This window comes from Borostomias antarcticus, assembly GCF_949987555.1.
Source record: "Borostomias antarcticus genome assembly, chromosome: 1".
Classification (NCBI taxonomy): Eukaryota; Metazoa; Chordata; class Actinopteri; order Stomiiformes; family Stomiidae; genus Borostomias; species Borostomias antarcticus.
The window spans coordinates 22,028,296-22,052,723 of record NC_140234.1 but is presented as its reverse complement, the minus strand read 5'-3'; the positions used below and the strand labels follow the sequence as shown (position 1 = coordinate 22,052,723).

General features: G+C 45.7%; 1 protein-coding gene across 2 annotated transcripts in view; it reads right to left on the bottom strand.

Moving 5' to 3' along the window:
• alcama (activated leukocyte cell adhesion molecule a) overlaps window positions 1-24,428 on the bottom strand; it is a 65,253-nt gene that overhangs the window by 13,703 nt on the left and 27,122 nt on the right. For both annotated transcript variants that reach the window (XM_084446656.1, XM_084446657.1), the window contains 5 exons: window positions 7,050-7,156; window positions 6,453-6,672; window positions 5,658-5,722; window positions 2,193-2,280; window positions 677-847 (listed from right to left, as the gene is read on the bottom strand). In XM_084446656.1, coding sequence (XP_084302782.1) covers window positions 677-847; window positions 2,193-2,280; window positions 5,658-5,722; window positions 6,453-6,672; window positions 7,050-7,156 — 651 coding nt within the window. The remainder of the gene's footprint in view (window positions 1-676; window positions 848-2,192; window positions 2,281-5,657; window positions 5,723-6,452; window positions 6,673-7,049; window positions 7,157-24,428) is intronic.

Below are 24,428 nucleotides of genomic sequence, written 5' to 3'. Positions count from 1 at the left end.
GAGGATTTTTCCGTTTGAAACCGGGTCTGGGAAACTGTTGTGGGATCTCAAAACCACGTGTATGAAGGAAGAACCCATGCATACATCAATCCTATGCTTTGAAATCTGTTCAAGGAAACTTCAGGAATACAAGTAGAGAACTGTGGATGCTGGAACCACTGGTCGTGTTCCAATACTAAAAATGCTTCCTCCCGTATTACCTTTCAGAAAAACACTGCTCTGAAAACGAGCAGCTGAGTTCAACATCTCCAGGGCGGGGGAGTCCTGAGGGGCTCTTTCAGAGTAAACAGGGGAACTTTCTATTATAAACCAAAGAGGAGCTTGTGGAGTGTCTAACCGGCTGTGGCTCAGGAGGTAGAGCGGGTCGTCCAATGATCGTAGGGGTCGTCGGTTCGAATCCCGGCTACCTCCCGTCCGCACGTCTGAAGTGTCCTCGGGCGAGAGACGCCGTGCCCCAAATTGCTCCCAATGAGCAGGCTGGCCATCTTGCATGGCGGCTGCCGCCATTGGTGTGAGAATGCGTGTGTGAACGGATGAATGAGAGGCGGTTGTAAAGCGCGTTGGATAAAAGCGCTAGAAGTTTCTACGTGTCTATTGTGACCCGGAGAGGCGGAGTCGGTGTCTAAACAGGGGGCGTGTCTACTGTGGACCGGCCCCGGTCGCGGTGCCCACTCACAGTGCACGGTGAAGGTCTCCGGCGCCGACGCCTGCGGACCCAGGATGTGAGCGGTGTTGCAGGTGAAACGGGCCCCCGTGTCGTCCTTGGCGGCGGCGTACTGCAGGCTGGAGGAGGTGCTGGTCAGACCGGTCGCCGGGTCCACCTTCACGCTGGCGCTGACCGCGATGGCTGCGAGGGAAGAACAGCACCTGTTAGTCCGGGTACTGAGACAGACGAGGCGTGAGTAGCATCCCATCTGTTCCCCCGTTTTTGAACTTCGGCCTTGTGTTCACGTCTGGCGTGACGGAGAGTCCCACACAGTCTAGTCTGGAGTTATGTACAGCAACGTTCAGGATTCATCATAAAACAATGTTATCAACAGCTCCGGGGGTGGATATGGATCTCTTTAGAGCACTGTCCCTAACTAGCATCGCAACACAAAGTAGAATCAAACTCAAAACCACATATTATCCATCCCAATAACCCAGTACTCCGTGTTGGAGCGGGTGTGAAGCGAATATTTGGGCGAAGTCCCGTTCTAAGGCTTGTCTGTATGGTCCCACAGTAGAGCAGTCCCATTACAACCTAAAAAGCCTTTGATTCAAAATACGGTCGGTGTAGGATGCAGCCTGAATGAGTCCCATGTATAATTCATGACAGATCTGTAGATGTGGAGACGAATCGGCGTTTCATCACATTTATTTGACTACATGATGAAACTATGTGTCACACCGCTATTCTAAGATGTGTGTGCTGTCGACACGACCCCGAAGTCAGCCTAGGTTCCCCTGAGTGGCCCTGCCGCTGGCGAGAGAGGCCAAAACCAGCCAGGCTCATCTGCTGGTAATTAGGTGTGATTTGTCACTGTGCAGAATCAGGAGTTGATTGACTTTGACGAGCTGTATGTAGCTGAACAGCGCCAAGCTCGCGGTTACTTAGAGCGCACTAGAGCTGGAGTTCAGAGCCGACTAAGCGAGTGTCGTTTTCGTTTTTCGCAGACTGCAGATTAACTAGCCAAGTTACGATAGCTAATTAATGTTAGCTACTGTTGTGTTTACGTTCGCTGTCCCTGCAGTTTTGACAAAAACCGACCGTCATCGCCAGAACAGCCTTTTATAACCTGCACACTAGCCCAAAAAATTAACATTTTTTCCAACTGAAAACAAAAGCTTATGGCGCTATAGCGCTAAAAAGCACTGGGAACACAGCTCTCGTCTCTATAGCCCCCTAGAGCTCATTACTCATTGTAAACAACAAGAAAACAGTGCCAGCTCTGAAATACAGCTGGCGGACATGCACCCTTATGTGGAAACAAGGGGTTTGAGAGGGAGAGTATGTCAACTTGAGAAAACAGCAGAACCCAGCAAATGACATCCATATAGATGTTTGTTTCAGCCCACTATGCAGCTCCAGGAATGAGTGAGTGATATTCCCTAGAAAAGACCAGTTCCTATGAGGATACTGTACCTCTTTTATCTATCTGTTGAACACTGTGTGTGTGTGTGTGTGTGTGTGTGTGTGTGTGGTGTCTTACTTTTCCCATCAGCCACCAGTGGCTGGCCGTTTTTGTACCAGGTGATTTCAGCCGCTGGGTTGGCATCCTTGGCGACGCACACGCCCAGCTGGAAGACACAGAAGCAGACGCACACAAGCAGATTCAACCAAAAGGAAACAGAAACCGGACCTAGCTTGAAGCTTGAGCCCTTTTCTCAACAACTTGATGAGAAGAAACAGTTATTTGAACTGCCATAATTTTACTTACATACATAAATACATACATACACAAACACACACACACACACACGCTCTGTACATGAGTGAAACGGTGACCAAGTAGACATTCGACACGCCACAACACACACGTCAGTGAAACAACACACAGTAGTCCTTTTGTCACAAAACTTTTTTTATGTGGTTATCTTATCCTTCACCCTCTGGCTGCCTGTGGGGAGTGAAGGTTTGCTGGAACAGCGCTGCTACACGGGGCAAACCCAGTTTAAAAAAATACCCAAGGAGAACAGATTGAATTTGCCGGTGGGGTTTTTTAAAAACACTCGTCCCGCGAGTCACTCTCATCGGCGCGCGCTCAGCTGATGACTCACGGCGAGTCAGCCGAGGGCTTTGCGGGGAGTTTCGACCGCTGCCGATACCGGCGGTGACGCTGCGGCCATTCCAATAGGCTTCCTAGAAGCAGGTGTTGGGGGGGGGGGGCTGGAGTCATCTTCTGGAATGAGTTGTGAGACGCGGCATGTCCCAGAGGGAGGGATGGAGAGATGGTGAAAGAGAGAGAGAGTTAGGGGGAAAAAGAGAGAGCGTTATCAGATTGGTGGAGCACTATAGCTCTCTCCCTCAACAGGGAAGGAAGGGGGGGGGGGTATTTTGGTGATAAGCCCCTCCTATCCCTGGCTGACGAATGCCGTCAACTTGGCCGGATGGAGAAAGATGGGGGTGCAAAAAGCCCATTCCGGGAGAGGCGGACGGCTCATCAATAAAGAAGTGACAGGACTAGGTTGAGCCGCAGGCAGGCACTGAGGCAAGCCTTCTCCCTCACTCTAGGAGGTCTGTCTGTGTGTGTGTGTGTGTGTGTGTGTGTGTGTGTGTGTGTGTGTGTGTGTGTGTGTGTGAGAGAGAGAGAGAGAGAGAGAGAGAGAGTGTGGGTGTGTGTGTGTGTGTGTGAGAGAGAGAGAGAGAGAGAGAGAGTAGGTGTGTGTGTGTGTGAGAGAGAGAGAGAGAGTGTGTAGGTGTGTGTGTGTGTGTGTTTGAGAGAGAGTGTAAGTGTGTGTGTGTGAGAGAGTGTGTGTGTGTGTTTGAGAGAGAGAGTGTAGGTGTGTGTGTGAGAGAGAGAGAGAGTGTAGGTGTGTGTGTGTGAGAGAGTGTGTGTGTGTTTGAGAGAGAGAGAGAGTGTAGGTGTGTGTGTGTGAGAGAGTGTGTGTGTGTTTGAGAGAGAGAGAGAGTGTAGGTGTGTGTGTGTGTGTGTGTGTGTGTGTGTGTGTGTGTGTGTGTGTGTGTGTGTGTGGTGCTGGGCTGGGGACACAGTGCTCAGAGTGATGGCAGGCTGCAGGTGGAACAGTGGGAGGTAGGAGGGAGGAGGGGGTAGGAGGGTAGGAGACAGTGAAACCCTCCAGCAGGAGAGGGGGGAGGGGGGAGGGGGGAGGGGGGGGAGGAGACAGTGAAACCCTCCAGCAGGAGAGAGTAGAGGAGGGCCAGTATGAGCTGTCTGCGTGTGATAATGGACAACGCTGTCCCAAGTCATCCATCCACTATACATCAATCTGCTCCAATATTGAAGAGCTAACCTGACTAGGGGCCCAGCCTCTCTCAGGAGTCAGGACAGACCCAATGTACCCCAGAAATCAATCCCCCCCCCCCCCTCCCCGAAAAAGGTCGATTTTCTGACTGAGGTGATGTCATCTCCTCCCAGAGGGTGGAAACTTTTTATTTCATATGGTTGCAGTTATACATTACTTATTTATAGATGTTATGTGTAGAGTTGCTGAGTCAGCAAACGGTGGCATTTCGGTCAGATCCAACCGTGCGTGCGGTTCCGTCAGGTTCTCCTCTAGAAAGTGGAACCGTTTTTTCTTTTCATCCATTTGTAACATCCAGATGTAAATCTCAGTGTGACGTTTCCCTGGTTAAATAAAGGTACTTTATTTATTTTTTTTGCTGTATTTTATATTTTATTGTGCTGTGGACCTCCCATGGAGTGTGTCTTAAAGAAATTTTGAACTGAATTGAATTGAACTGAATACTCTGAGCCTAATAACTTCTCACCCAAATCCCCAACATGGTCTCTGAATTGAATGCCTTCTCCATTGAATTGAATGTCATCTCCATTGAATGTCATCTCCTCGGGACACGGTGCCATGCGAAGAAGACAATGGAGGTGACGCCACATGCAATGAGTGAATCCTGCCAGCTATGACATCAGACAGTGCTGATCTTTACTTAGTCTTCAGGGCTTTGGCATCGAAGAGACTCGCTGCTTTCGGTTTCTCTAAACATTGTGTGTTGCGGTGGCGCTTTGACCACGGCAGACTGCTGAGCAAAGGCAGAGGTTCTTCCCGTCCGAATGGTGAAGTGTGGTCTGTCCTATCGCAGGTCTTGAAAGGTCAAGAACATAATATTTACACATCATTATTCCTTGGCAGAGCTCAGAGCAAAGAACTTCCCCCCCAACCCCCTTCCCACACACACACACACACACACACACACGCACACACACAGACAGACAGACAGACAGACACACACACACACACCTTTCCCCCCTCAGTCTGGCACTGGGAGGGAAACACACACACATTCAGATCTATTCATATCAGGCTCACACGCACAGGCACACACACACCCAAACATTCAGATCTATTCATATCAGGCACACACGCATACACACACACTCACTCTCTCTCTCTTTCTCTCTCTCTCTCTTTATATCAGCCACACACAATGTCTTCCCATCCCTCCTTGATGAAACGTGACCTCTACTATAGCGAGCCTCGGAAGGTCAAGAACATCATATTTGCATGTCATTCAGTGTTGCTGTATTCCAAGCCAAAGGTCACACTTCCTTCTAACTTTGTAATTACGTTGGAGTAGGAACCACACATGGCCCCATCATCCCTCCTCAAACAGGTTATTACTGCAGATGGCCCCACTCCCTCTCTCACACCAAGGAGCCTAAAGCTCTTCAATAATGTTGAGAATGTTAGGGAGGAATTGTAATAAAAGAAGCAACACTTGATCCATAATAAATGGGCACATCGTTTGGTGTATGGACTCTGAAGATTACCTGGCCATCTTCTGAGGAGAGTCAGAAAGCCCATAGTGAATGTCTTGCTGCTGTAGCACCTTTTAAAAACCTTCTCCTTTTCTGTGACTGAGATAAAACGCAGTAACGGCGCAGTATTCACCGATACAGAATGGTCCCTGTATAACCTGTGGGTATTCCGAGGTCTTCTTGTAGAGGGAGGTGAACGCAGGATGTGTCAAAAATACTCACCGTCGTCATCTTGCCGTTTTCAAGCTGCTTGGCTTGGTCGGTTATCAGGGGCTGAGATGGTTTCTCTGCAAACACATAAAGGATACACAGCCTCAGGCTGGAGAACGGGCTCCGCAACACACCTACGCTCACATCCTCAAACTTTTACTGAACTTTTTTTCACTCGAGAGCCGGGGGAGTGTTGACATTTTGTGTAATGGAATCTTCCACTTTCGGTCTGAGATTAAAGGCTAATTTCGCTTCGCTCGCCGTTTCTCTCCCTTTCTCTCAAAGGAGCTTCTGGCTCACCGGGAGCAATCCTGTCAAGGAGAGACTTTTGATTTCCCCTCAAAAGGAGCGTTTGCCACCGGAACACTCACAAGTATATGTCAACACCGCGGCGGTGCTAACAGCTTCTTATAGGTGATGGAGTTGGACCTGAACATGAACCTTTACTATTTACTATCAGTATCGTATGTATATGCTGTTTGTAAATTTTTTATATGCCACTTTTTAATTCTGCTTTTAACTTTTACTCTTTATTACATATGTGATAGTAATTGAATTGATTGAAAAGACAATTGGTCGAAGATATTAACCGTTGGCTGTGGACCGGGATATCAACTGGTTACTTCCTATGGACCAGGATATTAACTAGGGACTTACTATAGACCAGGACATTAACTACAGACTTACTAAAGACCAGGACATTGATGAGGGACTTACTGTAGACCAGGACATTAACTAGAGACTTACTATAGACCAGGACATTAACTAGAGACTTACTATAGACCAGGACATTGATGAGGGACTTACTGTAGACCAGGACATTGACAGGGTATTCGTCCAGGTTGGTTCCAGACACCACCATGCAGGTGAAGGTCCTCTGGTCTGACAGGGAGCCCTGGCTGATCAGCAGACTGTAGTTAGCCGCGATGCTAATCCGCTCCATGTAGCCGTCCCGCGCCTGCACCGTGGCCTCGTCCTTGTGGGCCTGCTTGATCAGGAGGTCCCCGGCAGAGCCGTCGTCTTTCTCCTGATTCACACCACGGGGGGACAGGCTCGATTCAGCCACCGGTAGCGTGGGCTTAACTGGTGACTAGATGCTTGGGGGCAAGTCAGCGAATGGATATAAGAAGGATCGACACATATTTGGGGGCTAACACCTCTTCATCGCCTCTGAGTTACTGGATGGCAGCTGCATTTCGGTAAACATGAGAAAGTGGTCGGTTAAAGCCAATGGAGAAGGTCTGTGTGACTTTATTCTCTAGAGGCTAATAGGCTTGCGCTAACAAGCGATCCGTTTTCACAAATGTGTGTGTGTGAAGACAGAAGGACTGCCTCTTCTAAATGCCTAGGTCATCTCTTGATTTACTGGGGACAGTCCGAGAGATAAAGACAGTCTTTACTTACGTATTTCCACTTAGTGAAGAAAAGGTTGCTGGGCGGGGCAGCGCCGCTGTTGCACGGCACCTCGATGGTCTCTCCATAAATGCCGACGACCGACTGCATGCTCCGTGCTGAGGAGAAAAACAAAACACACAATGTTCTCTTAAAACATCCGCGTTGAAGGAAGTTGAATTGTATTGCAGTGTTTTGCTGGCTTCTCCCTTTCCCAAGTAGGTTCTGTGAGACAGACTGCTCTGGTTCAACAGTGGGGTCTGTGAGAGACTGCTGTAATTTGGGGGTTATGTGGTTTAATGTTTCCCTGTTCCAGAGTGCCTCTCCTGAGCAGGTAGCTGTGCGTAGCCCCCTCCCCCCGAAGACAAAGCTGTGTGTTCACTCAGCACCCAACTGCCCCCCCCCCACCCCAACCCGGTAGCCAACCAAGAACCTAGGCCTATAGCGAGCGATGAGCTTGCAGTGCAATGCTGTGTTTTTTGTGTGTTTTTTTCTCGGAGGACGGGAGAGGAATGGGGTGTGGGTCAGAGGAGCGAGGCTGGAGGGTTCTTCACGCCCCAACCCCTCCAGAGCTCCTTATTCTCTTTGAGGCCAAAAAGGCAGAACGGGCCGGGTTCAACGTCTGGTCATTCCAAAGCGGTGAGCTATTGGGTCTATTGGCAATGATGCCACCGAAGGCAAGAAGCGCGTGTCCGGTTAAATAGTGATGTTTGCGCTTGCAGCCTCCTCATGCCCAACTCCATATACATCACCGACGTCTCACGGAGCGAGTGGGGGCATTGATGCTGATGAAGACCAGGTGCGTATAATTTTCGTTACTCTAATATGAGACTTGAGGCTGGAAGACAGAGCGCCCGAGTACTCTCAATATATCTGAAGATAAAACACAACAGTTGCTGAGGAGAGCAGACCAACCACCCGTCTATTAGATAGACATCTAAAGGATACAGTATTGTGGACGTTGCAATCGAAAATGCCCATTTCCTATCATACTTAAACAGACATGACAGATTCCAATTAAGACAATAGAGGGAAACAACATGTCGCGTATAGTTTCCAACGGGGGTAAGTTCACCGTTAGCAAGGTTGAAGATAGCGAGAGGCAGAGAGACGGAGAGAGAGGAGAGGACAGAGAGAGAGAGAGAGAGGAGCGAGAGAGAACAGAGGCCAGTTTTAAGGCTGTTTCTAATGTCGCAGGTACAAGGCCACACGGAGGGGCTATCATAATGTTAACAAAGAGCTGTTTGTTTTGGGGGCTGACAGCTTGGGTAAACACAGGAACAGCATTTCCTTCTGCCTTGCACCTGGGCAGGTGAGAGAAGGAGCCATGGCAACGGGTCATTTCCCCGAGAGGGGGGGGGGGGGGGGGGGGGTCAGCCTTGTTTTCCCTCAAAGACTATCCAGAGACGGCTACGGGGAACGCAGGCTCCACAGTGGGGTGGACAGGGCTAAAGCTTCTGCCATCCATTAGCGATGAGCTGGAAAAAAAGCTATCCTACTACAAAGCTTTTATCATCGGGCTACTGCTGGCTTTGGCATGACTCCCCCCTCAGAAAATGCCACTGAATTACATGTACTTTATCTGTCAAACTTTGAAGACATATCAATCAGTCACGCCGAATGAAAGCCAGAAAATGTTAAGTGATAAAAGTTCCCGCATTTGTGAAAATGAAGAGAACTACTGTATATTCAAAATCAAATGTCAAACACTGAAGAAAAGCAATCAGAGGCGTCATCGTCAGCGTGGCTTCAGTTAACTTGTCAACAGCTCAAAGGTTCTGTTGTACAGCGGAAGACCCTAGATAAGAAGGCTAACTTATTTCAATTCAGATTCGGGGCAAAATCTCTCCTCTCCTCAAAATTTCATGTGCCTGTATCTCCTCCCTCGCTGTCTCTTTCTGAATTTTGCCAGCACCAACATGGGTCACAATACTGACAGAAAATTCTCAGCCACGTTGCCTCCACAACAAATCCAGAAGCCCTTTTATCTACATCTTCATTGTTTCTGAGGTTCAGTGGGAGAGATGAGGCTTTCCAAGGTTGGTTTCTGCTGGTGCCTAGACACTGCTGGCTTGTCTACTTGCTACAAAGAAATAGAGCTACATTTCACCGCTGTATACCTCAGTGATTCACCCTAACAGTAGAGCATGCATTCACAATGTATTCTGGAACCCTGAGGTAGTGGCGGTGTTCATGTGGACTGCTAGACGTTGAGATTACGTCTCCGGTGCATGTTAACAGCTGAGGCAGTCAGTGTACTTTGCTTACTCGATTATGGCACAAATCTCAACAACATATTGACTAGTCGATCACACTTTTTTTCTGTTCTGCTGTTTTTTGTTTTAAATTTGTTTTTTTATTATAAAACTGAGGAAAAGCGAACTCATACTATTCCAAAACATGATACACAATAGTATGCTTATACTGTACGCACATAATTGGCTGCATAGGCCTTTTACCGCCTATATCGACTATATTCACACAGAGAGGGAGATGCACATTGTGTTGCGTTTGTGTATGAGAATGCGTTATATAAATGTGCCAAATCAATAAAGTTTGATTTGACAAGACTGAACTCCCGTTCCTAGACGCAATCAGCCACAAAGCAGGGAGCCCACCGGTCTAGTTGTGTGCAGCAACCAAAAGCACAGCTTAGGGACAGTTCTCACATCTTCCATTCCAGCACACACACACTCTTAACGAGCAGCATGCCAGCCGCTGTAAAGGAAGCAGGATTCAACACTCATCCACTCATATCTGTGTGTGTGTGTGTGTGGGTGTGTGTGATCAAATGACTGCCATGCCAGTGATGAGGACGGAGAGAGTACAGTAGAGTACAGTAAAATACAAGAATACATGTACATGCATTCTCTCAACACCCCTCAACATTACCACTGTTTCTCTCTATCTTGGTGGCATATGAGCACATGCACACACACACACACACACACATACAGTGAAAAAAGCTGTTTCTCTCTATCTTGGTGGCATATGAGCACATGCACACATACAGAAGCATATATCCACACACAAACACACACAGTGAAAAAAGCTGTTGACAGATCTGACAGAAACATCAAGTGAAATTAATGAACTCTCCTTTACAGTTTCTCAGGTGAGAACATTTCTTCCATGTCTTCCTAAAAAATGACCTCAGTCTGTTTTGGATTATCATGTTTTTGACATGTTCATATCTGAGACAATAAGGCGCTTAACCATAAATGCTCCTGTAAGACATTCTGGATAAGATGTAAAAACGAAAAAAAGAACAAAGTGAACGTGGAAACGAAATGAGAGATTTGGTAGAGAGAGCCCTGTGGTGTAGGATATGCTTTCAATCAAGCAGATTGAATTATTTGCGTCCCAGGAGTAGTGAAATGATAGAATTAATGAAGCTCTCTCCATCTCCCTCTCTCTGTGTGAATATAGACAGATATGGGCAGTAAAAGCCCTTTGCAGCCAATTATTTGCGCATGAGCGTACTATTGTGTAACATGTTTTGGAATAGTTCTGCTTTCCTCGGCGTTGGCTCAATTTTAAAATGGCCAAACAAGGGTAGACAAAAAAACAGAGCAGAGCAGGAAGAAAAAAGTTTTTTAATAGACTTTCAAGATGTTGAGATTCGAGGGGATAAGGGCTCTAATCTAGCAGAATCAATGGATTTGGGGCTTCGCTTTCAAATAAGAGCTGTGTTCTGGGCAGAGAAGACCTGGGGATGACCTTGCCTGGAGCCGCGCTGTGAGAGGGCAGAGAGAGACAGCCGTGACTGTCTTGGCTGAGCCCCCACATCAGAAAGATAATATCCATTTGCACTTCCATCCAGTCACACATAATGGCTATCACCTGGTTGACATGTTTGCAACCGCTTCCGCTAAAAATAAGAAGCTGTAATCTTATTTAAAAGTAGGTAATTGAAAACAACTCACTGTGCCAAGGCAGTAAGTGTTAGCGAGCAGATGGCAATTAGCAACAACATGATCCATGGGTGGCATTAAAGGAGTAGCAAAGGGAAAATGCATGTTTAGCCCTGTTTTAAGGTTACTTATGATCATGTACAATGGTTCAGATCAAAACGTTGACAAAGCTAGCATTTTCGAGAAAGTTGATAATTGCTCTACCACCGTTTTGGTCATACAATGGATGTGGATGGGCATCTTGAAAAATCATTCAAAAACATGTTAAACTCTCGATTTCAAAGACAAGAAGCTCACCGAGGGTGTAATTGGTGTCCGTTGGTGTTCTGACATCAAATTCGCTGCAAAGTATGAATCCTGTAGGATTTTACTGATCATTTTATGAAATCCATTGACTTGTATTGAAACGACCATTGTAGATGTGTAGATCAATCCGCAGAGGGGATTCAGGAACTACTTACGGTAGCTATTGCTATTGTTTATGTTGCTAGGCTACCTAATTTGCGGAAGTTTACACATGTATGTGCTGCGACTAAATAGTTCTATGCTAAATATTTTAAAAAGCCTTTCCAGATGAACTAGAATCTTACTTTATGGCGAATTATATGTCAGAACGCCAACTAACACCTAGGTGAGTTTCTTGTCTTTGAAATTGAGAGTTTAACATGTTTTTGAATGATTTTTCAAGATGCCCACCCACATCCATTGTATGACCAAAACGGTGGTAGAGCAATTATCAGACTTTCTCAAAAGTGCTAGTTTTGTCAACGTTTTGATCTGAACCATTGTATATGATCAAAAGTAACCTTAAAACAGGGCTGAACATGCATTTTCCCTTTACTACTCCTTTAAGACATTGCTAGTGCATTAGTGGTTTTCAGGGAGGCTGGGGCCCCCTGACTAAGCATTATTCAGGCTTTGTCTACAAGGTGCTGCTCAAATTGTCTCCAAAAATTATTTGCTTCACGTTTCCAGCTTTAGGAAACTATGATTTAATTTTTGGTAATTCTAATGCATCCCTGCTTCCAAGATGGCATGGTATGGAATAATTATGGCATCTAAGAGCTGGGATTTCTAAAGTGAACAGAGACACTGATGAAATATTGTGTGCTTAACAGCCAACCGTGCGGTTAGAGGATTCCTGGCAGTCACGATGTGCGCAAAAATGCACAGGTAAAATCAAATCTCAACAAGGGGCTTTAAGCCTGATCTATGCAACCCCTCTGTAATACTCACTTTCATTCTTGAATTTTTAAATGGGGTTTTGGCTTTCTTCCTCCGGGACATTGGGTTAAAAGTCCAGGGCATTTGGCTGACTTGTGGACTCTCTGGAGAGAAGAGGGATTAAATATCGACGTTTAAAAGATAACTTGCGTGTACCATCTGCACGGTCCGCCGCCCTGCTGGAACACTGCTTGTAGCCGAGGCGTCAGGGCGAGTCGCTCTGCCGGATTGAGTTCCCGGCACTTAAAAGATAGTTTGACTAATGTAAGAGAGCTGCATCGAGTGGCCAGATGCACACATCAGCCTCGATGTCGATAGGAAGCGCCTGTATTGATGGACACAAGGCCCGGTTGAAAAAAGCACGAAAGGCCACTGCAACTGCCGCCACCGGCCACTTGACCCGTCTCTTCACTTGGAAGATTATTTAATTCCTCAATCAAGCATTTTTGATATCCCATTCAAGGATCGACCAAACCGAACCCTGCTTACTGACTGTAACTTCAGAGACAAACAAACCACAGTTTGGACATGATATTAGTATGGAAAATGTTCAGTTTATGACCAGGGCTTCTAGAAGAACCACTTTAGCGCTAGGCAGCCAGATGGTCGCTGGTACAGTATAAATACACAAGCGGAGTAGGTGAAAAATCAGTCGATGTGCCCTTCAGCAAGGCACTTAACCCTAATTTCTTGTTAAACGCTCTGGATGAGAGCATCTGCTATATGACTAAAATGTGAAAAGCCTTGCAGAATGACCTTAAATTTACCTTATTAACCAGAGAAAGCTATCATCATCATCATATCATCTGTCACATGCAGTATCTCTCACATGATATCTCTCACATACAATACAGTATCTCTCACGTGACCTCTCTCACATACAATACAGTCTCTCACATGATATCTCTCACATACAGTACAACAGTCTCTCACATGACCTATCTCACATACAATACAGTATCTCACGTAATATCTTTCACATTCAATACAGTATTTTGATTTGATTTGAAACCTTTATTCAGGGAAGATGTTTGAGAGCAAGCTCTCTTTTCCAACATCGCCCTGATTACATACAAAATAACACATATAGTACAAAATACAGTATACAAAGTCGAAAATAAATAATGAAAATAAATAACAGAAATGACATCCGATAGGAGAGTGGCAGACACCTATAGGAAGCATGTGCAGTCCCCTATGTAACATATCATCTATGAGAACCCTAAATGTTTCCAGGTAGACTAGAGAACTAGACTAGAGAACCCTACATGTTTCCAGGGAGACTAGAGAAGTGTGTTCTGCAGCTTATTCCACAGTATCTCTCACATGATTAGGGCTGGGTATCGATTAGAATTTCAAGAATCAATTCGATTCCGATTCACAAGGTTCAGAATCGATTATCACGATTAAATTCGATTCGATTCAATATCGATTCGGTTAGTGTTACTAAAAACCTCTTTTTTTTTTGCTGTAACCTTAATTACATGACTGCCAAGTTATGCAACACATCAATACTAGGGCTGGGCATCGATACTGATTTCCAAAAATGAATGAATGAATTCATTCCTTCATTTATTAATTAATTAATTAAATAAAAGATCGATTTTGGGATTCATGAATTGATTCAGAATCGATTAATCGATTTTTTAAACCCAGCCCTACACATGATATCTCTCACAGTACCCCCGGTGTGATATTGCTAGCCGTCAGGCCTGTGGGTCTATTAGCGGGGAGTTGCGATGTCTCTGGCGAGGTACCCCTCAGCCCCATTATCGCACGCCGGAGCGAGCAGCACGTCGGAGCGAGCAGCATGCCGGCGCGGATGTAATCACTCCGACGGCGGGCGAGCGCAATTACTGCAGCTTGTTGAAATGGGGCTGCTTCCGTCCAAAGGAGGGTGTTTTGTCGGCTTGTCGTCCACGCGTCCTGGCAAACCTGCCAGTCCAGCCCTGCTATGTGCTTCAGCTGCCTACCAGGCGAAGGGCCTGGATTCACCGGCAGTCTGTTGAGCGTTTGAGATGCCATTCGTCCAAACAGGCTGGCTTGGCAGGGAGAGAGGGATGGCCATGTGGTGAGAAATATGAGGTCTGGAGCAGCTTCTGAACCCCGGTTTATTAGTCGCTACTCTCTCTCTCTCCTATCTGAACTGCTCAGCATAGAAGCATTTCCAGGCCGGCGCTACCTGTCAACGAGGAAGAGACTTGCGAAAGGTACCGTGTAGACTCACAACGAGCCAAAAATCTGGGAGGGAGCTTGAGAGGGGGCGCCTTCAGGTTCACAGAGCCAAGCCGGGGTAATTTGGGACTGGTCTTGACATTTGCTCCGAGGCTTGTGAAAATGAGCAATATTTAACTGGTGGAAACCTGGAGGGTGTTGCAATGACATCTGATAGACTTCTTTTCAAGATATCCAGATAGGGAGTTTAGGGAATGTTTTTTGTTTTATTTTGGCCGTATACTCCAGTTAATGTTGGTAATATAACATAATGAGGTGAATAATGAAGAGATCTTTATGGCTTTCCAGGATAAACATTAAAATCTGAATTGAGTTTTGCAAGAAAGGACATCTGTGTGATGGCAAATATAGTGAGTCTATCACAAATAAGACTGCGCTGTGTCATAGTAGATCAATACAAAATGTACTATCTGTCATCTTAACTGAATGGAAAATCAGCTACTGATCATCCTGCTATGATCTTAGCAGCTGCATAGATACGTATGAATAAAAATTCTTTATCTGCTTGTTATCGGTCGTTCTGACCTGGCCTACTAGGGTCGCTGAGCAACGGCATCTGTTTAAGAATGCCTGTGTTCTCTGAACGATGGGGTCTCCTGGCTGCACCTCTGCCTCAGCGCGAGGCTCGCTGGCGTTTGCAAATATCCTATTAAAGTCTAAAGACGGACATTTTGTTGTGTTAATCAAATGTTATTGATTATTCTCACAATTCTGCCGGAGAGATTATGATATGCTAAACTGTTTTTTTTTTTTTTCCAGTTTCACCCTGTGGTCAGCTCTGCAGAGGTCCAGGACCGCTCAAACCTGAGAACCCAGTCTGAGTACTGTAATCAGAATCAGCAGTTGAAGTGCCCGGCGCCCGAGTGGAAACTGAGTTGGACTCTTCGACATACTGTAGCGCCTCGAACTAGAACGTACCCACAGAACAAGGTGAGAGCACAATTAACAGTTGAAATGTCTTATTTCGAGAAGGGTTCCCAAAGCATTTGAAATTGACCGGAAATGATCATGGTTCTAGCAATTAATTTGGTTTGTAAGCGTTCTTAAAGTTGTAGTTTGGACATTTTTCTGGAAAGTAAAAAAAAAACAAACAGGCCAACAGACCACTCTAGGATGTCGCCTTCTAGAAGGTACAAACAATATTCAAGGAATAGACGAAGTAAGTATGCATCGAAATAGAACAGAACAGAACTTAAGAATTTATTCTTAGAAACTGCCTAACCCTAACCCTTTATATTAGTGACAAATGTGTTATTTAATAGACTTGCACAACGGTTTCTATATTCAGCATCTGGAGTGCAGGCAATTTCTTTAAATTGATCTGAATAAGAATGGTAGTGTAATGGTAGAATAAGAATGGTAGTGTAATGGTAGAATAAGAATGGTAGTGTTCAAAATTACCTTTCATACAAATAAATGCAGCTCAAAGTGCTTGACAACAGATAATGTACATGCTTCACATAAAAACAGACATAAAATAAACAAAAAACAGGAAAGATGGAAGATAAAACACAATAAGAAATAAAGATAGAAATCAATCTTTAAACCATCACAATCGTCTTCAGCAGAGCGGTTGCTAGGTAGCTGTTGTTTATCGTAGTCTGTGCTGAATCTGATCTGGGCCAGGAATCAGATCCATCACCACTGATTGGGTAGTAATAAACCAATGACAAGGCTTATCCCCCGAAATATGTTGAGTCAGACTAACGTTACCTCTACTACTCTTCTACTTTCTACCGCTGCTTTTCAAACACGTAACGAGGTGCAGGAACATAGTCAGGCACCTGTCGAGGGTACTGTCTCTCTTTGTAATGGGGGTCTCCATTAAACTCTGGTGGTAGAGAGAGTGAGTGGGGGGGGGAGAGGCAGAGACAGAGGGGAGAGATGGAAATAGAGAGGGAGAGAGATTGCTCTTGGTGGCCAGGCTCTGTTCTTTCTTAGTGAGACTGACAGGGCCTAAGTGTAATTGACCTGTTAAGACTTTCAAGCCGGAAGCCAAGGAGCCTGCTTTGGTGAAATAATTGACTTGATGAAAGAGACCCCCCCGCCCGCCCACTCACCCACCCACCCACCCACCCACCCACCCACACACACACACACAAAAGTAGCCTACGTACAGTACACACACGCACACACACAAACAGAGCTCTGGCAGGCACCATTCTCCGGCTGATTGGGGGGGGGGGGGGGGGTGCTGTTGCGAGGGGCGAGCTGGGCTGGGGAGGTGGACCTCCTGCCGCAGGGGCCTGAAGGTTCCACCTGACCCGACCATCAGAGCCTGCCATGTTTCCGTCAGCGGCCGCCGGGGCTTGTGGGTTCACCTGACAAGCACTGGATGCAGAGAGTTCTTCACAAAAACGTAGCAGACCGCATACTGCTGTCAAACTTCAAGGCAAATTTCCTGTTCCTTTTTCTTATATCTGCAGAATAGAACACAGAGGGGTACCTACTCGCCTCCATTTTGCAAATTTGAGAAGATCAAAGTAGCAGGGGGACAAGGGCCCATGACTTGCTCTCCTGATACTTCAAAAAGAAGCTCCCGCTCGTCAGTTTATAGGAAAAACAACTACACACAAAAGCCATGGGGGTGAAACCTTTGGTCTTGAAAGAGACCGAGCCCCACTCTTCTAAGGTACTACTGCACACACGCTCAGAAGCAGGCTGGATGTGGCTGTGGCCTCAGGCTCCATTCATTTCATTTTTGTGAGGGGGGGGGGTTTGGTTGCCAAGCCCACTTTTTGTGACCTTTGCCCTTACATGTCTCGAGAACAGACTGTTTCAGAATTTCACACATCAGAGTTCCACGCATCCTTAGGACCGTAAAAATCGTTGTAAACCGTTTACCCGTTGTGACTCGCCCCACAAACGTTTTTCATGACTCGCGTTTTAACGCAAGCATATGGAGTCTTGGACACGAGATCTGGAGAGAACTCTATCAAACTTCTCTCTCACGTCTACAACTCTCTTCCTCGGCAAACTTGGCATGGCATCCCTAATAGTTAGTCGGCCATCCAAGTACAGCTGGCCTCCATTCTGACAAATGCAGACATCAGCGTGAGCCAGTGGGAATGCGAGTAATTGCCGTCGCTGCTTTTGAATGCTGTTTTTCAGTACTTCCAACAAAGAAAGCCCCGTTTTGGCGGAATGGCTTATTCTACGCTGTGGCGGGGGGGCGGCAATCAACGCAGTAGGAGAAACAACATGGCCGCCACTGCCAGCTCGGTGATAAAAGGCAAAACAGTTCGGAAACTGTGTCTTTCAACGCTGCGGGTTGGGACGTGCTGGATCCGTGGACAGGGCAGGGCCTTGTCTGAGCAGAACCTTCCTGCTCCAATCAGAGCGTTTAACTACTACCTGGCAGGACAGATGCTTCTCTAGGCTTGACAGGTGCATGTTGTGAAGAGCATTCCTCCCATCCTCCCTCCCATCCTCTTTCTCCTACCAAACGGTTCTGCCGGCGCTCTCTCACGCGTTCCTCCGCCGTTCTTAGCGGGTTTCGTAGGAGACGTGGTACGGTAGCGCCCCCGCAAACCCCTTGGGGGGTGAGGGTCAAAGGTCGGGGTCCCCGCATGTGGATCTGGTCAGAGCGGGCCGTTCAGAGCCTCTTAACACCTGGACGACGATAAGAGGCCTCCGGGTTCCAGAGGGGGTGTGGAAAAGGGGGCGGGCCGGAGGTCAACATTTGGAGTTGGACTTCAAAGTCAAACAGCCTTATCAGAAAGGTGTGTGCTTGCGTTGAATACCCATACTGCGTACTTGTGTAAGTGTGAGTGTGTGTGTGTGTGCCTAAAGGTGTGAGTCAAAGTGTTCAGTCGGCTGCTCAATCTCAAGCTTCCTCCACTCTTGCAGTCTCACGGGCCAGCAAGTGGTCTCTGGCAGATCAATGCTGCCGAACCCGACTCAGCACAACAGAACAAATGCCACTGGAGGTTTGGTCCTGATGTCTTTTAAGGTCCTTTTGCTTTTTCTTTTTTACAGATTATGAAAATGTAAGCTTGTAAGCTTTTCAGATGATGGCGCATTGAAATCTGCAAACATTTGAAGAGGATACGCTGTGAATGTCGGTACACCTGAAATCACTAAGGGCTTCAAAGACTTGAGAGTTGTTCACACTTGACATGGATTTTGACGACAAAATATTTAGTGTAACAAACGGCTGTTTGTTCTATTGATTGGCTTCTTTGCAACGTCAATTTTCGTAATATGAAAAAAAAGGAAAACAGAAAAAAAAATAAACAAAATAAAATAAAGGATTTTGCCCTCTAGTGCATTTTGAGGACTGCAGACATCAGGAGCAAACCTCCAGTGTGTCAGCCTGCTCTGAGTGGAGTGCCTCTGTTGACGACTGCACCGGAGCGTGGGGCTGCATCCCAAACGAGCGTCACCCACGGAGACCTTGCCAGGGAGCTCTCAAGGGGGCCGTTTATCTCCCTTTCTGTTTAGCTCAACTCCAGTCTTTCTGTGGAGACTCTCCATTGTGTGTCTACGAGAGATGGAACATGGGACAGTGCTATTTGGAAGTGATTAAAACGAAATAGAAACTGAATAGAGCATACATACTCGATAAGAGGTTAAAAAAGAAAAAAGAAAATCTTTGTAATTCTCCCCAGAGAGGCTAACATGGAGGTTTTATTTTCCTCAGAAGCACTCTGTGTCACATTTAAAGGCGGTCTAGCCGGTCTGGCGACAGGTGTCACGTTTTGTATTCATCTGTGACGGCGTTCCTGCAGAAGTGGCTTAAGCGGGAAGGTTTTTGGTTTCCATTCCTCTAAACACCACACTCATGCGCACACAAGCACACACACACACACAGTATCCGCAAATGCACACACAGACACACACACAGACACGCACACAGTACACACAAACACATTAACTCTTCCTCGTAATTTCTCTGGCACACTAAATGAATGTCACATCCAAAGTGCAGCAACAAAAAAGAAATCCAATCATCAACGGTCTCTGACGACGGGAAAAAAGTAAGTATTAAAGACATTCATATTTGAGCCGTGGCATCAAGTAAAAAATAAAAAGTAAATTGTGTACAACCACGCTTTCCTTTCTATGTACTGCAATCTTCTGCTATATCTTGTCTTTGTAGAAAAGCTTCATTATCAAGAGGGCAATTTCCCATTTTTTCCAAACAGCACAAATATTTACACCATTATCAGTCCCTTTGCCATCATTCCAGAATGCGCTCTGTGCCCAAGATTCTTTGAACGAATCAAGCTAATCATTTATAGACCATGTGTTGAAGTCTTTTTTCACTGTTGACTTGGCAAGAATTAAATCAAACAACCCACTGACTCTTGAGACATACATTCACGAAACATTCATTCACGAATAAAGCCTAGCATCTGCAGGATGAAAACTATGAACAGCATGCTGAACAAGAGGAGGCTGATTAGTGGGGAGAGGAATGTGTGATACGCCGTGTGTGCTAGCGGAACAAGGAAGTCACGAATGTCATAACAGAGAGTGATGGGATGGAGAAGTAAAAAGGTGATGTACACTTATACATAATAAAGAAGGTGAACAGAACAGAGAAAAGACAGACAACTCAAATGAAGAGGGGGAGAGAAAGAGAGAGATGAAGAGGGTAAGAGAGAGAGACAGAGAAAGAGATAGAGAGAGAAAGAGAGAGAGACAGAGAAAGAGAGAGAAAGAGAGAGAGACAGAGAAAAAGATAGAGAGAAAGAGAGAGACGGAGAAAGAGATAGAGAGAAACAGAGAAAGAGAGAGAGAGAAAGAGAGAGACAGAGAAAGAGATAGAGAGAGAAAGAGAGAGACGGAGAAAGAGATAGAGAGAGAGACAGAGATAGAGAGAGAAAGAGAGAGAGAGATAGAGAGAGAAAGAGGGAGAAAGAGATAGAGAGAGAGCCCTGTCCATTCATCGGTCAGTCCTGGTGGGTAAGTGCATTCTGAAATCCTGGCCATAATGTGCATTATGGATGTGCTGAGGCGGAGAGCTCGGGTCCAGACACGGAGTTGCCCGGAGGGCTGCCTCCTCGAGTCCAGGGGGGGGGGGGGGGGTAACGAGGAGAGGGACTGGGTTGAGGATGGGGGAGAGCCGAGGGGCGAACCGAGGACAAGGGGACGAGCGGACTGGCGTGGACAGGAGATCCCAACGGACCATATCTGGTCAGCGGCCGCCAGCGTGCTGAACACCGGTGTGTTCCTGATGCCGATGCCATAAGCTCCCTGACTGGAGACTAATATCCACAGGTGCAGCACATAAAAACCTGATAATGACCTGCTGTGAGGCGCTTAACGTCAATAAAGAGATGTGAGCCGGGAGCGCGGGGAGTCGACCAGGAACAGGGCTGATGTTTTAGCTTCTAAAAGCTTTTCAGAGGGGGAATAACAACACGTGCTGCATGCATGCTAACAACACAACACTGCTGCCTCTCCACAGTTGAAGGGGGCGGGGGTGGGGGGGGCTACCTTTAACATAAGCCAATTTTCCACCACATGGTACCGGCTATCAACCCGAATCGCCTCTATGCGCTTTTGGTACCAGGTACTTCCGTACCAGGTACTTCCGTTTTCCACCGAGGATAGCACCGTACCTGGTCGTCATAGCGACGTTCTATGAAGCTGCCCATGGCGCCGTCTTCAACGCGACACACACAGGAACAATGGAGGATACAAAAGGGTTCTTGGTTCTCGGCCTGTGGCTGTTCCAGCCCATCATGTAGGTCACCAGTAAACGTGTGAGATGAGATATGGAAGCCATTACGTGGCTTATCAAGGGCCAAGTTCCATGAAGAATAGGCTACGCTACTGTACATGTAAGTGAGAACTGGATACGTGGGTTTCTCCATAACTCTTGGGTAAACTGAGACTTTCAACTTCTGTTTTGTGGAAACCGCTGGTTCCCTTTGCTATTATTTGCACATCAGAGACCTTGGTGGTTAGTAAGTTGATCAGTAACAAGTAGATAGTGAATGTTCCCATGGGAATGGAAATACCCACACTCCTACTCTCTCTGTAGTATATACTACTGTACACCACTCTCCAGTTTAGAAAACAGATCTCTCTGTAGTATATACTACTGTATACCACTCTCCAGTTTAGAAAACAGATCTCTCTGTAGTATATACTACTGTACACCACTCTCCAGTTTAGAAAACAGATCTCTCTGTAGTATATACTACTATATACCACTCTCCAGTTTAGAAAACCTCTCTCTGTAGTATATACTACTATATACCACTCTCCAGTTTAGAAAACCTCTCTCTGTAGTATATACTACTGTATAACACTCTCCAGTTTAGAAAACCTCTCTCTGTAGTATATACTACTGTACACCACTCTCCAGTTTAGAAAACCTCTCTCTGTAGTATATACTACTGTATACCACTCTCCAGTTTAGAAAACCTCTCTCTGTAGTATATACTACTGTACACCACTCTCCAGTTTAGAAAACAGATCTCTCTGTAGTATATACTACTGTATACCACTCTCCAGTTTAGAAAACAGATCTCTCTGTAGTATATACTACTGTACACCACTCTCCAGTTTAGAAAACAGATCTCTCTGTAGTATATACTACTGTACACCACTCTCCAGTTTAGAAAACCTCTCTCTGTAGTATATACTACTGTACACCACTCTCCAGTTTAGAAAACAGATCTCTCTGTAGTATATACTACTGTATACCACTCTCCAGTTTAGAAAACAGATCTCTCTGTAGTATATACTACTGTACACCACTCTCCAGTTTAGAAAACAGATCTCTCTGTAGTATATACTACTATATACCACTCTCCAGTTTAGAAAACCTCTCTCTGTAGTATATACTACTATATACCACTCTCCAGTTTAGAAAACCTCTCTCTGTAGTATATACTACTGTATAACACTCTCCAGTTTAGAAAACCTCTCTCTGTAGTATATACTACTGTACACCACTCTCCAGTTTAGAAAACCTCTCTCTGTAGTATATACTACTGTATACCACTCTCCAGTTTAGAAAACCTCTCTCTGTAGTATATACTACTGTACACCACTCTCCAGTTTAGAAAACAGATCTCTCTGTAGTATATACTACTGTATACCACTCTCCAGTTTAGAAAACAGATCTCTCTGTAGTATATACTACTGTACACCACTCTCCAGTTTAGAAAACAGATCTCTCTGTAGTATATACTACTGTACACCACTCTCCAGTTTAGAAAACCTCTCTCTGTAGTATATACTACTGTACACCACTCTCCAGTTTAGAAAACAGATCTCTCTGTAGTATATACTACTGTATACCACTCTCCAGTTTAGAAAACAGATCTCTCTGTAGTATATACTACTGTACACCACTCTCCAGTTTAGAAAACCTCTCTCTGTAGTATATACTACTGTATACCACTCTCCAGTTTAGAAAACCTCTCTCTGTAGTATATACTACTGTACACCACTCTCCAGTTTAGAAAACAGATCTCTCTGTAGTATATACTACTATATACCACTCTCCAGTTTAGAAAACCTCTCTCTGTAGTATATACTACTGTACACCACTCTCCAGTTTAGAAAACAGATCTCTCTGTAGTATATACTACTGTACACCACTCTCCAGTTTAGAAAACAGATCTCTCTGTAGTATATACTACTGTATACCACTCTCCAGTTTAGAAAACCTCTCTCTGTAGTATATACTACTGTATACCACTCTCCAGTTTAGAAAACAGATCTCTCTGTAGTATATACTACTATATACCACTCACCAGTTTAGAAAACCTCTCTCTGTAGTATATACTACTGTATACCACTCTCCAGTTTAGAAAACAGATCTCTCTGTAGTATATACTACTGTACACCACTCTCCAGTTTAGAAAACAGATCTCTCTGTAGTATATACTACTATATACCACTCTCCAGTTTAGAAAACCTCTCTCTGTAGTATATACTACTGTACACCACTCTCCAGTTTAGAAAACAGATCTCTCTGTAGTATATACTACTATATACCACTCACCAGTTTAGAAAACCTCTCTCTGTAGTATATACTACTGTATACCACTCTCCAGTTTAGAAAACCTCTCTCTGTAGTATATACTACTGTATACCACTCTCCAGTTTAGAAAACCTCTCTCAGTGGTATATAGTACTATATACCACTCTCCAATTTAGAAAACCTCTCTCTGTGGTATATACTACTATATACCACTCTCCAGTTTAGAAAACCTCTCTCTGTAGTATATACTACTGTATATCACTGTCCTTTTTCGAAAACAGAGAGGAAATTGAACAGTCCCAGAATTCACCGTGCCTGCATCTACAGTACCAGTGGGGGGGATAAAAACAACCCCGATGCGTCCTGCGGGTGAATTGATGCCGACTAAAAGCCTCTTCTCTTCTTCCACAGCAGAAGCCCATGGCGAAATGAAAAACCACTCCAGTGAGAAAGATTTTATTGCTTTCTTCTCCGGTTTTCAAGATATTTAGGCTATTTTTCTCCCCGTGTCCACCACCACTCCCCCTTCCAAACCCACTTCAGGGGTCTGTCCACATCTAACCCCGCTGGCCTGAGTGTGCCTGTGACAAGTGACAAGTAACCAGAACATATTCCTAGTATGCTTAAAAACCTACCTGGGAAATACAATCTGATTCTGATGTGGCTGGTATAGTTACTGTGAGTATACCAATACTAACCCCCCCAAACACACACACACACACACACGATTCACACCTCAGAGTGGTCCCAAATAAGGGCGGTGACATGTCACAACCCATCAACACCCTTTAGTCTGCCACACAATGCCTCACAATAGCACAGACTCCACACCTCCTCCCCCTGACCTACACACACCACGACACACTGGCCAACCTACACACACCAGGACACACTGGCCAACATACACACACCAGGACACGCACTCCAGGACACACACTAGCCTGCCTACACACACCAGGACACACACGAGCCAACCATTACCTCAGCGCCAAGGCATGCAATCCTGGACCCACGCAGAGGTTACAGACGGCTGCTTACAAACAAGGACAAAAGACAAGAATGAAGCAT